General features: G+C 44.0%; 1 protein-coding gene across 1 annotated transcript in view; it reads right to left on the reverse strand.

Annotated features, from left to right (window-relative positions):
• The window catches only part of LOC120045143 (low-density lipoprotein receptor-related protein 4-like), a 231,412-nt gene that overhangs the window by 137,684 nt on the left and 77,150 nt on the right, over positions 1 to 16,578 (reverse strand). The window contains exon 2 of the mRNA XM_038990063.1: positions 5,169 to 5,315. Within this exon, the coding sequence (XP_038845991.1) occupies positions 5,169 to 5,315 (147 nt within the window). The remainder of the gene's footprint in view (positions 1 to 5,168; positions 5,316 to 16,578) is intronic.

The following is a 16,578-nucleotide window of genomic DNA, read 5'->3' on the forward strand; positions in this document are numbered from 1 at the left end:
GGTTCTGTATGGAATGCAGGCACATTATGGGACACAGGTCATGTCATTATCAATTATTTTAAAAATATATATAAAACAAATTGGTGCAACTAAATCATGTGCTGGTGCCACAAGCTGAAAAAGTTAGTAGCACCACCAGTTGAAAAAAGTTACTGTAAAACCTATTCATCTGGCATCAAAACATTTGCCCAGACACACATAAACACTCTGTCCCTTGGTCCCTGTGCTCGAATGAAACACTATATGGGCCACCCTGTCCAGACAGACAGAGACACACACACTGGTGTTGGTCCACCCACACAGACAGCGTGGTGAAGAAGGCACAGCAGCGCCTCTTCAACCTCAGGAGGCTGAAGAAATTTGGCTTGTCACCAAAAGCACTCACAAACTTTTACAGATGCACAATCGAGAGCATTCTGTCGGGCTGTATCACCGCCTGGTACGGCAACTGCTCCGCCCACAACCGTAAGGCTCTCCAGAGGGTAGTGAGGTCTGCACAACGCATCACCGGGGGCAAACTACCTGCCCTCCAGGACACCTACACCACCCGATGTCACAGGAAGACCATAAAGATCATCAAGAACAACAACCACCCGAGCCACTGCCTGTTCACCCTGCTATCATCCAGAAGGCGAGGTCAGTACAGGTGCATCAAAGCAGGGACCGAGAGACTGAAAAACAGCTTCTATCTCAAGGCCATCAGACTGTTAAACAGCCACCACTAACATTGAGTGGCTGCTGCCAACATACTGATGCAACTCCAGCCACTTTAATAATGGAAAAATTGATGTAAAAAATGTATCACTAGCCACTTTAAACAATGCCACTTAATATAATGTTTACATACCCTACATTACTCATCTCATATGTATATACTGTACTCTATACCATCTTCTGCACCTTGCCTATGCCGTTCTGTACCATCACTCATTCATATATTTTTATGTACATATTCTTCATCCCTTTACACTTGTGTGTATAAGGTAGTTGTTTTGAAATTGTTAGGTTAGATTACTAGTTGGTTATTACTGCATTGTCGGAACTAGAAGCACAAGCATTTCGCTACACTCGCATTAACATCTGCTAACCATGTGTATGTGACAAATAAAATTTGATTTCATTTGATTTCATTTGACACACACACACTGGTGTTCTAAATTCCAGACCTTAATTAGATCAGGAGGTTTACATGGAATACTCCGACACAAACTGACCACATACACACACCCACTTCTGCACAGAAAATATACTTTGCATGCCATTTCCAGCCCAGAGTATTCTGCTTTCTCTGTAAATTGCTCAATTGATATAAATTGTGACTGGCTCCTCATGGGGCTATCAGCACACACTTAAGTAAACCACTCCAGTGTGTGTGTGTGTGTGTGTGTGTGTGTGTGTGTGTGTGTGTGTGTGTGTGTGTGTGTGTGTGTGTGTGTGTGTGTGTGTGTGTGTGGTCAGAATGCACTCAGCCACAGTCTACACCCTACAGCTGAATCATGGAATTCCATGTGTGTGTGATCATTCAGATAATCCACCCAGCCAAACAGTATCCCCTATGCTACTGCAACATGTAATGTAATTCATTTGTGGCCCTAGCCTGAGAGAAACTGACTCGATTAATCCAATTATTTGCCCTGTTTTGAGAATGTTTATTTAAAACCATAAAGTCGCAACGTTGTTTTTTTCTAAGCCCATCTCCACAAGCGCTCAGAGTTAATTAAATGTGTGTAATGGAGGCCCGGATCATATGACCTACACTTTCCTCCATTACCCACAACCCCATGCCATTTGATCTGCATTCTATTTAACTGCCTTCTCTCTGAAAGTAAGAACATCATTATTTGCGTGTCCAGAAACAACCCATAGCCCTTACTTCTTTGGGCAATTCAAATGGATCTGAAATAATGGGGAAAAGTGTAAACAGTGTGGTTGTAGCTAGCTCCACCTTGCACTCTGAGTTTTGTCAATAACATTTTGGATTTATTTTTTAATGCATTATTTCCATATTGCATATGTACACAACTATTTAATTCATATCTACACATGCCTAGGGGTTGTCTCCGGACAGGGACATATCTTACCCTATATGTTTGTGATAGACAAACCTCAGCACCTACTTTATTAATGTGAGTTTGGAGTGCAACAGATATGCATTGTCAAAAACGGGGCACATAGGTTCAGTGTTGGATAGGAGTAAACTGATCCTAGAACTGTGGTTATGGGCAGCTTTACCTCAAGCCAGCCTCACAAAGTGATCACAATAAGCGATCTTCCCGGGATCGATCAGACAGGACTAAATGGATTGAAGAAGGCTAATTGAAAAGGCTAATATCTACTGTCTGCTTAAATGACCTCAGTACCAGCGGAGGGAGTATAGTGAGTGATCAGACCACACTGATTCTACTGGCCGGGATCAATAATGCTTAGTGCCTGGGGCAAGGCATCACCAATTACTTCCCTCATCCCTTCCTTACTGGGAAAGAGGTGGACAGATGAGAGGAAATGTGCACACACACGCACCTGTATGCATTATCACACACGCACAAACATGCACGCATGCGCACACACATCAGCACCAACAGCTCTGGTGCCAGTGCTTCTCTGAACGCTTAGCAGAGGCCAAAAGTCACTCAAGCATCCGTTAGTGAGCACAGAGAATATACACAGTCAGAGTGGACCACCGAATGTTATGGTTCTCCATTTCTGACCCAATGGCGCTCATTTCAGTGACCCGGTCACAGCCAGGCCAGGTGCATATTGACTCCACCTGGACTAGGTTGGTACATATGGAACCAATGAGATCAATGATTGGCTGAATGACTCAGTGCTATGTGCCAATGCGGAGCTGCGGTATAGGGTGATAAGATCAGCTGTATTTAAAGAGGATGTCACTGACTGGTGGAAGTAGAGGACACACATTTATTTATTTAACCTTTATTTAACTAGGCAAGTCGGTTAAGAACAAATTCTTATTTACAATGACGGCCTACCCCGGCCAAAACCTAACGACGCTGGGCCAATTGTGCGCAGCCCTATGGGACTCCCAATCACGGCCGGCTGTGATACAGCCCGGAATCGAACCAGGGACTGTAGTGACGCATCTAGCACTAACATGCAGTGCTTTAGATCGCTGCGCCACTCGGGAGACCATAAATACAGAGCTCTCAAGCCAAAAATCTGATTTTGACTAGCAAAATATACCACACATCTTTATCCTAACTAAACCTTGATAGCAGTCTAAATACATATCATGTGATTGTTCAACAGTTTTAGTGCCATCATTTGGCCATCTAAAGCAGTGTTCACATTGGCAGTTTTGAAGTGACTCAAATCCTATTTATTTGCATATCCGAATCGAATCTGTTCTTTTTCCTGCAGTCTGAACATCCAAAAAGCACATGGAATCTGATATTTCATGTCACATTTCAAACCACCTTCATATCTTGTTGCTTGCTAGCTACTCTGTCGACAGTTTAAAAAGAACATGTGGTAGCAAACTAGCTTGTTAATTGTTTACAAATAATTTAGTGAATGTGCTAGAAAGCTTAATGGCTACCTAGCTAGCTAGTTGACTGCTGTGGCTAGCCAAAAATGATTTGTTTTGAAAGTTCCTTTGAGGCTTTAAAAGTGTTCTTACCCAATGATTTTGAACATTTAAAGCAACTGGGAAACATCCATGGCAGTCATTGTTGCCACCTTATCTTGCTACATACAGTAACTTCTGAGTGATAGAAAACACAAGCACCACCACCAATCAGCCTACACCACTGCGCACACACCAATCATTACTATGACAACTAGCATAGCTATGTCAGCAAATGACTGCTGTCTGAACACACACACAAATACGATTTGGTCACTTGTAACTTGCTGTTTGGACAGTCAGTAGTCCAAAACAGATTTGAAAAACAAAACTGATTTGAGCATTAAGGCCTGCCGTATGAACAAGGATTTACCAGAGCACAGGCGTCAAACTCATTCCATGGATGGCTGAGTGTCTGCAGCTTTTCACTCTTCCCTTGTACTTGATTTGTCCATTAAGGTCACTGATTACTTAAGAACTCCCCTCACCTGGTTGTCTTAGGTCTTAATTGGACACAAATTGAAAGGAAATAACGACAACCAGCAGACACTCGGCCCGCCATGGAATGAGTTGGACACCCCTGAACTAGAGACTACCACCCTGCCCAGAGACAACCCTTAACCCCTAGACGCCTTAACCCCAGTGTCAATCTCAAAGGTGTAACCGCAAAAGATTGGATAGGTGTAACTGGCCTGCTACATCAGACGCCAACTTTTACAGAGTGTGAGGTTGAATAGAGCTACTCAACAGTCATGACATGGGAGCTGGTCATGGGGAAGTCCCGGGGTGGTTTATTTACGCTCTGTATGGAGTTGCAATTTATAATCCAGTTCACCTCCTCCGACAGAGGTCAACGACCACAGAGCTAGGTATCAAACTATAAGACACATCTATTGGACAACACGCACAAACAACCAACCAAAGTCAAGATGAGAAGTACTTTAAAATGGCAATAATGGAAATTTGTCCTCCATGCTAACTGATGGACAAATCTGACGATTTTCTTGTTTATATTCTTCAAAGCGTACGTGAATTACTGCTCCATATTGTACAAAATTTAGTCTCTGGACACTTGGGACATCAACATTTTGGAGGGTCTTTTTTTTCTCCAAAGTCATGAAAAGACATGTTCAAATGATCCGATTTTAATAATTTGGTATACAGATTGGTTGGACAAATATCTACAAGAGGCAATATATTGGTTCCTGGCCTCTTCACAAAGGCATCAGTCAACCCAGGAGAGCCTGGCACCAAATAGTTTTTTGTGTGTGTGTTTGGTGCACGTGTGTGTGGATTTTGAAAAAATATTGCCTTTTGTAGATATAGGTCCAGCATAAATTATGAAGATTTGAAGGTGGAAAAAACTCCAAAAGATAAAAAAAATGGCCCATGTGTCCTAAGACTAGTACAATAATAAAATGTGTATGAGGCCTGTATAGACACTTGTACTAGCTGTGCTGACACCAAATTTAATTTACACCCAACAGCAAAAAAATTATGTGACACATTTCGATATTGTACTAAATATAGTAAAGGACGTCAAGCGAAAGTGAAAGACAAATGGAGATATTTAGGTGTAACTCACTGCATCCATCCTCGTCGCTGTGATCTCCACAGTCGTTGTCCCCGTCACACTGCCACTGGGCCGGGATACATGTACACTCCCCAAACGCGCTCACTGCACACGTGAAGTGGTTGCGCCCGCATGAACACTCCGCACTGCCCAACACGCCTGGAAAGAGACAGAGAGAAGACAGAACCGGGTTAGGAAAATGCTAAAAGAACACACTTAGAGGACATGCTTGTATAGCAGAGGTGGTTTGGTGAACTATCCTCTTGTGATGAGTAACCTTGCCTGAGATCTGGTTTCCCATGTACAGATTAAGCCTAATCCTGGGTTAAAAAGCATGTTCAATGGTGAATCTCCAATGAAATAGATTTTTAGTCTGGGACTAGGCTTAATCTTTGTCCGGGAAACCAGCCCTAAGAGCTGTGGCCCTCGAGCCAAAAAGTATGCCCACCACTGCTTTAGTTAAATAGGCTAACACAGCCTTGAGTCAAACCATAACAAACAAAAAAACTGTTACCTACTGCACCTATGAGCACAGACCATATCAAGATCAATATATCGGAAGGAAAATATGCCATAGCAGAGCTGTGAGATATGCTTATGAAAGCCTCAGCAGCCTCATTCACTCATGTAGTCTGACTGTCATAAACCCAATGAGCTGTGTTATAAGCCTGGTAGCCAAGACTGGTGCATTTATACACTCCATCTATCCTGAACACACACACATCAAATAATGGTATTACGCATACCAGAGAAGGATGTGTGTGTGTGTGTGTGTGTGTGTGTGTGTGTGTGTGTGTGTGTGTGTGTGTGTGTGTGTGTGTGTGTGTGTGTGTGTGTGTGTGTGTGTGTGTGTGTGTGCGCGTGCGCAATGGATATGTTTTCAGCTGGGGCTGAACCACAGTCTTGTGCTAAAGTAGTACAATACATATATCTGGCCTTCATTTTACTGGCTTCCATTATGTTAAGGCGTTCTGTGTGAACACTGTACGCAAGTGAGAGTGTGTACCCATCCGTTTTGTGTGTGTGTGTGTGTGTGCTTGCATATGGACATGAGTAAGGCTGCGATGCCTCTTGAGATGCTTTTAGCCCCTTTGAAAGAGGCTGACGGCTTCAATGAGAAATGGGTGAAGTGTGTGTGTGAGATGTTTTCCACTGAGAGCCTTCAAGAGTGTGTGTAGTAGGCTGCACTAAACAATATTAAGCAACAACAAAAAATACCCCAACTTTATATGAATCTCAGCAAATCGGGTCCATTACAGGGAGTGAAAAAAGCCTCCCATTTCTCTCTCTCTTTGAACTCAGTTAAAGACTGTGTGTGTGTGTGTGTGTGGTTCGTTCCTGGCCTCTTCACAAAGGCATCAGTCAACCCAGGAGAGCCTGGCACCAAACGCACACTAACCTTCAGAAACCTCCCACAGCACTAAATTAATGGCCTCTCTTTTCATTTATCTCCCTCTATCCCTTCCTCTCTCCCTCTCTCCCCATCCTTCTCTTCTGTTTTCTTTTCCTTCATTCTCTCCCACCCTCTCTTCCCAAAAGCTTCTAACACGACAAAGACAAAAAAATGTCTGGCTCCTTCTCTTTCTAATCTCTCCCCTGAGGCGTGTGGTCCCTCCTTAGTGTCTCCAGTCCCTGTCCCTTTCAGACACATAGAACAATGGACCAGGCTAGAACTAAGGCCCTAATGACTGATGACAAAGACAGAAAGCCTGAAAACACTGTTCCTTTCTTACCCCATAGAATCTAGATCAGACAAGGAATTATCTGGAGCATCATACAGCCACACACACACACGCTCACACAGACACTACTCCTCTTAGACTTGATCGGGTCGTAACTAATACTGTTCATTTGGGTTGGTGCATGCTGATCAACAATTGAATCTATGCTAAATTTACATGAGTGTGTATGGGTTTCCATGAGCAGGGTTGTATATGCAGGCCTATATGAATGGCTTTCTAAGTGAGGGTTTATGTTGGACTAAATTAGAGCCTTGTGTCTAGGGTTGGCAGAGCAGTCATGTCACATGGAGCCACATGAGAGAGGCTGCATTTGTCAACATGCTTTAAACAGCACAGGCCACTTGCACTGAGAAGACCTATAAAATGACAGGGTTCAATACAAAAACACACACAAACTCGCGTGTGTTTTTGAACACACACACACACACACACACGCACACACACGCGCACACACGCACACACGCACACACGCACACACGCACACACGCACACACACACACACAGAGAGAGAGAAAATGAAACCACAAGTTGAGTGGATTCATTAAACTCAAACCATATGAGTGAACAGTAATAGCTGTGGATAGACATACAGGTAACTGCCAAAATAAAGAAAACACAAACATAAAGTGTATTAATAGGATGCCAGAACAGCTTCGATGCACTTTGGCATAGATTCTACAAGTCTCTGGAACTCTATTGGAGGGATGCGACACCATTCTTCCACATGAAATTTCATCATTTGGTGTATTGTTGGAAACACTGTCTCAGGCGCTGCTCCACATTTGTTCAACTGGGTTGAGATCTGGTAACTGAGAGTGCCATGGCATTTGGTTTACATCAATTTCATACTCATCAAACCATTCAGTGACCACTTGTGCCCTGTGGATGGGGCATTGTCATCCTATGGGGGCATAGCCAAGGTAGACAAAATAATGGCCTGCCCAGCATTTTTATATATGACTCGAAGCATGATGGAATGTTAATTGTTTCAATGTATCAAGTTTTGTATGTCACATGCACAATTACAAGTTCTAACCCCAACAATGCAGTAATCAATAACAATGTAATACTAAAAACAACAAGGTAGATCAAAAATACACAATATATAGAAATAAGAAATAAAAAGAACATGATAAAGTAAGTAAGCATACTATATACAGGGTCAGTCAGTTCCAGTACCATATTTACAATGTGCAGGGATACTGGAGTGATGGAGGTAGATATGTATAGGGGTAAGGTGACTTGGCATCAGGATATATGATAAACAGAGTATGATGATTGTATGTGAGTGGGTCAGTATAACTGTATGTGCATATTCTGTTTGTGTGAGCAAATGATGGAGTGAGTGTTTGTATGTGTGTTGGAGTATCAGTGTGCTTTTATTTTTGTTTTACCTTTATTTAACTAGGCAAGTAAGTTAAGAACAAATTCTTATTTACAATGACGGCCTACACGGGTCAAACCCGAACGACGCGGGACCAATTGTGCGCCGCCCTATGGGAGTCCCAATCACGGCCGGTTGTAATATAGCCTGGATGTAGGGCTTTGTGAATGTGAAAAGACAGTGCAAGAATAAAATAAGGTCAACTCATAAAGTCTGTGTAGTCATTTTGATTGCTAAATAGCAGTCTTATGGCATGGGGATAAAAGCTGATCAGGAGCATGTTGGTGTCAGACTTGATGCACTGGTACTGCTTGTCGTGTGGAAGCAGAGAGAACAATCAATGGCTAGGGTGGTAGTAGTCAAACGATTGTCCGGGCCTTCCTTTCACACCACCTGATATAGTGGTCATGGATGGCAGGGAGCTCGGCCGCAGTGATGTACTGGGCTGTCTGTACCACACTCTGTAGCGCCAAGTGATCGAGGGCGGTGCTATTGCCATACCAAGCAGTGATGCAGCCAGTCAAGATGCTCTCAATGGTTCAGCTGTAGAACTTGTTGAAGATTTGAGGGCCCATGCCAAACCTTCTCAACCTCCTGAGGGGGAAGAGGCGCTGTCGTGCCTTCTTCACAACGGTGTGCGTATGTGGACCATTTTATGTTCTTAGTGATTTGGACACTGAAGAACTTGAAGCTCTCGACTAGCTCCACTGCAGCCCTGTCAATGAGGATGGGGGCCCACACTGCCAGGTCACTGACCTCCTCCCTGCAGGCTGTCTCATCGTTGCCGGTGATCAGGCCTACCACCATTGTGTCGTCAACAAACTTGATGATGGTGTTGGAGTCGTGCGTGGCCACGCAGTTGTGGGTGAGTAGAGGAGGGGACTAGGCACACCGCTAAGGGGCCCCCGTGTTGAGGGTCAACGTGGAGGAAGTGATGTTGCCAACTCTCACCACCTGGGGTCCGGCCGTCAGGAAGTCTAGGATTAAAGTTGCAGAGGGAGGTGTTCAGTCCCAGGGCCCTAAGCTTGGTGATGAGCTTGGAGGGGAAATTGTGTTGAACGCTGAGCTGTAGTCAATGAGCAACATTCTCACATAAGTATTCCTTTTATCTAGGTGGGTGAGGGCAGCGCAATTAAGATTGTGTAGTCTATTGATCTGTTGGGGCGGTATGCAAATTGGAGTGGGTCTAGAGTGTCTGGGATGGTAAAGTTAATGTGTGCCATAACCAGCCTCTGAAAGCACTTCATGATTACAGATGAGTGCTACAGGGTGGTAGTCATTGTGGCATGAAGCTTTAGAGTTCTTGGGAACAGGAATGATGGTGGTCATCTTAAAATGTTGGGATTACAGACAGGGACAAGGAGAGGTTTAAAATGACTGAATATACCTGCCAGCTATTCTGCACATGCTTTGAGAACGTGCCCCTGAATACCATCAGGCCCCACGGCCTTGCAAGTGTTGACCTGATTAAAGACTTTACTCACAACGGCCTCGGAGAGCGAGATCACCCAACCTTCGGGGTCTCACACACGGCACAACGTTATTGTCAAAGCGTGCATAAAATGTATTGAGTTCATCTGGTAGCGAGGCAATGGTTGGCAGATCACGGTTGGGTCTTCCTTCAAAACAAATCAAATTGTATTGTTCACATACACATACAGTTGAAGTCGGAAGTTTACATATACCTTAGCCAAAAACATTTAAACGCAGTTTCTCACAATTCTGACATTTAATCCTAGTAAAAATTCCATGTCTTAAGTCAGTTAGGATCAACACTTGATTTTAAGAATGTGAAATGTCAGAATATTAGTAGAGAGAATGATTTATTTCAGCTTTTATTTCTTTCATCACATTCCCAGTGGGTCAGACGTTTACACACACTCAATTAGTATTTGGTAGCATTGCCTTTAAATTGTTTAACTTGGGTTAAACGTTTTAGGTAGCCTTCCACAAGCTTCCCACAATAAGTTGGGTGAATTTTGGCCCATTCCTCCTGACATAGCTGGTGTAACTGAGTCAGGTTTTAGGCCTCCTTGCTCGCACACACTTTTTCAGTTCTGCCCACAAATTTTCTATGGGATTGAGGTCAGGGTTTTGTGATGGCCACTCCAATACCTTGACTTTGTTGTCCTTAAGCCATTTTGCCACAACTTTGGAAGTATGCTTGGGGACAAAGAAGAGAGGGGCTATTCCTAATGAAGCCGGTGAATGAGGTTGTTCGCTCGATGTTATCGGCGTTGTCCCGAAACATATTCCAATCAGCGCTAACAAAGCAGTCCCATAGGATAATATCTGATTCTGGAGACCATTTCTCAACGGAGCGAGTCATGAGCAATTCCTGTTTGAGCTTCTGCTTGTAAACAGAAAGAAGGAGTACGGAGTCATGGTCTGATTTGTTGAATGACGGACGAGGGGGGGCCTTGTATGCTTGCTTGTGGGTAGAATAACAGTGGTCTAGGAATGTATCGCCCTTAGTGGCGAGGGGGACGTGCTGATGGAAGTTCAGGCATCACGTGTCTTAATGATGCAGAATTAAAATTGCCAGCAACTGGAAAAGCAGCCTCTGGATGTATGTTTTCCTGCTTGGTTATAGCCTCGTACAGTTCGTTAAGTGCCAGCTTATTTGTCTTGTCCTGGTGGAATTTATACAACAGTAACAATAACAGCTGAAAACTCCACTGGGAGGTAAAAGGGTCGGCATTTAACCATCAAGTATTCCAAGACAGGTGAGCAAATGGGTCGACACCTCCACCGCACTGTTTCCCTGACTCCACTGACCTGTCGGCACAGTGAATAGAGAATCCATTGGATAGCCATAGAGGGTATCTTGTCCGAGAGCCATGTTTCGGGAAAAGCAGAGAATATTGAAGTTTCGAGAGTCCCGTTGGTAGCAAATCCGCAATCGGAGGTAATCCATCTTATTATTGAGTGAATTGAGTGAATATTGAGGAGATAAGATGGAGGGAGGAGAATGGCTTGTTCTCCCTTTGCCTTAATCTCGCTAGAATCCCCCCTCTTGCCTTTGTAAGGTCGGCATTTCCTCTTGGGTAGCCCGAAAATTGGGATGGAATTACAGAAAGAGCCAAAGGGCGAGTCATGAGTCGAAGTTGAAACTAGTATTGTGGTAAGTAACTGCCGATCTGATGTTCAAAAGTTGTTGGTTGTAAGAAATGACACAGCCATTCAGTACGACACCATCTTTAAGTCAATTGCTCAATTAACTCAGGAACCACACCTGTGCTTTCAATAGACTTTGTATCCCACATTTACTTAAGTGTTTCCATTATTTTGGCAGTTAAACTGTACTTCAATCATATACCTTTGAATAATATAATTTTTGGGGGTTCGAAACATTTCTAAAATAATGTGTCTAAACTGTAATCCTTAATGGTGAAACTGCCACGTCCGTTTGGGATAGGCTATTACAACAAAGTGATTGAAAACAACAAACACTTTTTTTCTCCGACATCATTGCACGCATGATAGAACAGCAGAATATGCACTGCAATTTCTTTATTTTTTTCGCTGCACGACACCTCACCGCTGTTTCGTCAACAAAACAAAAACGATAAAAGGTGCTGGGCAAACAGTGGCGCTGTTTCCCCTAATGTGGATTCCATCTTTAGAGGCGATTGTAAGATCAATACCTGAATAAATAGACTTGATGACGGAAACCTCTCCAGGTACTTATCTTAAAAGGGAACACGTCATTCCCCCACAATTCATTGCCAGCCAGGCATTGTGGCACTGGTCTTTCAGAGGCACTGCCATGACAGACAGTACACAACAATCAGAGAGAGATAAGAGCTCACCTGGGTGTGTGTGTGAGAGAGAGTGTGGGGGGTAAGCCAAAACCTCACTTCCTTCCAGGTAGTGAGGGTTTCATCTTTGCTGCCAAACGCGGGGGTGCATGTGTGCATATGAGCATAGAGCCCCATAGGACCCTCGGCATGGCCAGAGCTAGACAGGTGGTCCTCCAGGGAAAACACAACCCATCCCACAATCTACCACTACCTACAGCAGTCCACTAACACATAATAGGCTATTCTAGAATTGGCTATTTCATATTTGGTGGTACTACAAGTCAAGAAAAAAGTTATTTCTACTACCACCTGTTTTCACCAGCACCCAATGTTAACTCATTTAACTTCTAATGTACTACTATAAATGAGCGTATGTATGGGGAAATTACAGCAGAGCCAGCACCCGCACGTCCACACCCACACAGGATCTTGGAAAGCTGATCATTGTAATATAGGGTCAACACACACAAACGGTAACCCAACCCCCCAGGAGAGAGATAGAGAGAGAGGCATGGGCTTGAAAGATGGGCTTGGCTGAGGAAGGAGACAGAGAGATGGGCTTGGCTGAATTGGCTAGCTGAGTATGAACATTATGTGTGTATGTGTGCGTGCGTCCGTGACCGATGTTTGGGGTGGGGAATTCTGATTCCAGCGGTCTTTCTCCACAGCATACAAGGAATGCTGCTGAAGCCACAGTGTTTAGGTGTGTGTATGTGTATGTAACCCTATCGTCTGGCCCAAGTCCAGTCCAGCACAAGATCCAGTACAGTAGTCTACAATACAAGCCTCCTGTCTGGGCCAAGCCTCTGAACTCCTATGTGCAACCCAAACCCCTTCGGAGACTAGGGCCCCTCTCTGTGCCTTATCGATCACCCAATCCCCCTGCCTCAGACACAGACCCTGAAAATGAGTACACATGCTAACAGAGTGAAATCCACTCCAGCTATGAATCAAACAAGAATGAGGTGAAAGATGAGTAGAACTGGAAAGCGATAGGGAGAGAGCCATGGCAAAATTATAGTATTCCTTTCTGACTGATGATTGGAGAATAGTCTGGGTGCATCTCAATAGTCTAGTTGATTCCTCTTCTACTCTCCTTTCCTTCATTGTACTGATATAAAATAACCTGGGTATGTACAGTTGGTGCATCCAGTAGGCATGACCCCACTATACCTTGCTCCACTTTCCTGTCTTTGTGGGTCAGCACACATGAAGGAAAAAAGGAGACGAGGGAAGAAGGCTACTTTAGGCCATCGAGACATGTCCCCTGCCTATATCTGCCAGTTGTTCACTAGCTCTGAACACTGGAAAGCACAATGTTCTTGAACAGCCTCTAGGAGCAGTGTGGGTTGACAGATCCTTCCTCTGGCCAAGCCAGTCACTCTCAGCCTGTGAATGTGATCTCAGACTGAAGGGATATATGTGTAATAAAATGGGATTACTCCATCCAGGCAAGCTGTAACTCACTTTATGGGCTCAGAGTGAGGCTGGATGAAAAGAGCAGATAGGGAGACCCACACAGATCCAATATCCACCATTAGAGCCATAAAGAAAGCCATCTACAGGGTTCAAACATTTATAGTAAAAATAATAACTGGAATGCATCTTGTCTATTCTCAATGGCTTCTAGGGACGGGCATGGTTAATAGAATATCCAGATATCCGAACGGATGTTAATATTCATTTGTAAATCATTTTTGTAGGCCTATTTTAACAATGCAAAAGCTTTGTCTCAATGAAATTCAACGTTTATGTACGGCGCTCTGAGCTACTGCTGCTTAAGATGTCACGTGGCTTCGACAGTACATCGTTTATAGTTACTGTAAGTAGCCTACGAACTGAGGACGCACAAAGTGGTTGTATTATTTTCAAGCTCATTTTCTCTCTCATGGGCTACGGGATATGGGTTGCGTTTTCCAGGAAAAGGCATTTTACTTTCATAGCCTATTTAGCCCTCCAGTCAGCCCTGACAACTGTATACTATTTCCCCCACTTTAAATAGCAATTAGCCTAGTACAGGCGCGCACCAATGGAGGGTCCACAAGACCTGACACAGATCAATGTAAAACACTCGCCAGAAAACTCATTTTTAAACATCAGACCGCTCTTTCACTGTTGCTGTTAGCCTAGGCTACTGTTAGCCAAAGACTACCGGTATAGCCCCCTTGAAAACAACTGCGCAGTGTCTGCTGTTGTGGCATTTTATTTTTCTTCATTACTATCCGGATATCTGAGAGAAAATGCAGGATATTATTCGAATAGCTAAATAATTTCAAATACCCATTCCCTAATGGCTTGTAATGAAAAGTGCACAATGGCCATGTAGATATTGTGTTGAAGAGTCAGCGAGTCCACATGTTCCATAACAATAAGACATTAGTTCACGACATGGAGCTCATTACATTTGAAAATGTCTGAGTTTGCCAATATGAGTAGAGTTTATATTTATTTATTTTTATTTCACCTTTATTTAACCAGGTAGGCCAGTTGAGAACAAGTTCTCATTTACAACTGCGACCTGGCCAAGATAAAGCAAAGCAGTGCGACACAAACAACAACACAGAGTTACATATGGAATAAACAAACATACAGTCAATAACACAATAGAAAAGTCTATATACAGTGTGTGCAAATAAGGGAGGTAAGGCAATAAGTAGGCCATAGTGGCGAAATAATTACAATTTAGCCATTAAAACACTGGAGTGATAGATGTGCAGAAGATGAATGTGCAAGTAGATACTGGGGTGCAAAGGAAAACAAAAAAAATAACAGTATGGGGATGAGGTAGTTGGATGGGCTATTTACAGGCACAGTGATCTGTGAGCTGCTCTGACAGCTGGTGCTTAAAGCTAGTGAGGGAGATGTGAGTCTCCAGCTTCACTGATTTTTGCAATTCGTTCCAGTCGTTGGCAGCAGAGAACTGGAAGGAAAGGCGTCCAAAGGAGGAATTGGATTTGGGGGTGACCAGTGAAATATACCTGCTGGAGCGCGTGCTACGGGTGGGTGCTGCTATGGTGACCAGTGAGCTGAGATAAGGCGGGGCTTTATGTATGGCTTGCAGTAGGGCACTGCTATCAGTCCAACACTGACCTATAAAATAATTGTCTCAAACAAGCACGCATACACAAACACTTGAGTACACACACACACACACACACACACACACACACACACACACACACACACACACACACACACACACACACACACACACACACACACACACACACACACACACACACACACACACACACACATCCTGTCTGTGGAAAGTCTTGTTCTGAAGAAGACCGCTCAGCAGAATGTGACTGGCTATAAGACGCCACCTTACAATGACCAATTTGTCATCATCCACCATGTTGTCACCCTGTCCTTTCTCCAGACACTGGAGAACAACATCCTAGAAGTTGATAGTAGTTCCTAGAAGAGTTTGGGCCTGGGTCAAACACGTGTTTCAGCCAGGGAAGATTTTTAGGGCGACTCATTCTGTCCCCAAAACAGTTTTCACAGTGCGTTAAGTTAGACAATAGATGGCTGTTTTGTAGACAGATGATGTGACACTTAGTAGCTCAAGATTGATTGGTGTGGGTTTTAAGAGTCACAAACGTGCAAAATTGCACGTGTGAGACACACAACAACAAAACCCACATTAAATTCTTGACTTGAAGGCAAGACCATGCTAGAACCGAGGCGGACAACCTGTGGTTGTGGTTGAATTCTCTCTCTCTGGCTCCTTTTTGGAAAGAGAATAAAACAGAAACCACAGACCCCTCCATTCAGTGTGATTTATCCGTATGGCCGAGCCCTCTTTACCGGCTGCAAAGGCCCCCTTCCGGGGTGCCCAGCGGGATGCCTGAAAGTGGTGTGTGAACCTCTCCTGTCTCCTTTAGCTGAAAAGGGAGGGATGAACAATGGCCCTTGCTAGGCACTCACTCCGAACAATCCCTCTCTTCGCTCTTTTTTCCCTCTAGCTCTCCTTCTCTTTCTTAAAACAGCCCAAAGCTAGAAAAGCCCCATATTACTCATTCCTCATACCTCACTCCATCAGAGTATCATAGTTAATAAAACGACTTCCTTTGCTACCACCACCCTCCCCCTTCTTTTTCTCACTTCGTATCTCTCCTCTCACTGGTTCTTTCTCCTTTCCCTTGTCCATGTCCCACTCGCTCTCCTATGCCACCCTTTCCCCTCTCTCCCTGCTCCCACTGCCTTTCGTTGGCAATAGCGAGGAAAACAGACTGAATCGAAAGGAGGAACAGGAGAATAGAGGAAGGAGAGACTATGAGAAAGCTGCGCCTCACATTTTTCGGGGTTCTCAGGACCCCAAATGACCCTCCTATTTCCCAAATTGTCAAAAAGTGGATGACCACCCCTCCCCCACAAGCTCCATCTGTCCCCCCTACCCGATCCTGTGAAAAGTCCTCTGCTGCCTCAAAGGTTTGGACCGAGCAAACGAGATATTATAGAGAACTAATAACATAATTGTCATTGCT

This window comes from Salvelinus namaycush, chromosome 1 (genome assembly GCF_016432855.1).
Source record: "Salvelinus namaycush isolate Seneca chromosome 1, SaNama_1.0, whole genome shotgun sequence".
Lineage (NCBI taxonomy): Eukaryota > Metazoa > Chordata > Actinopteri > Salmoniformes > Salmonidae > Salvelinus > Salvelinus namaycush.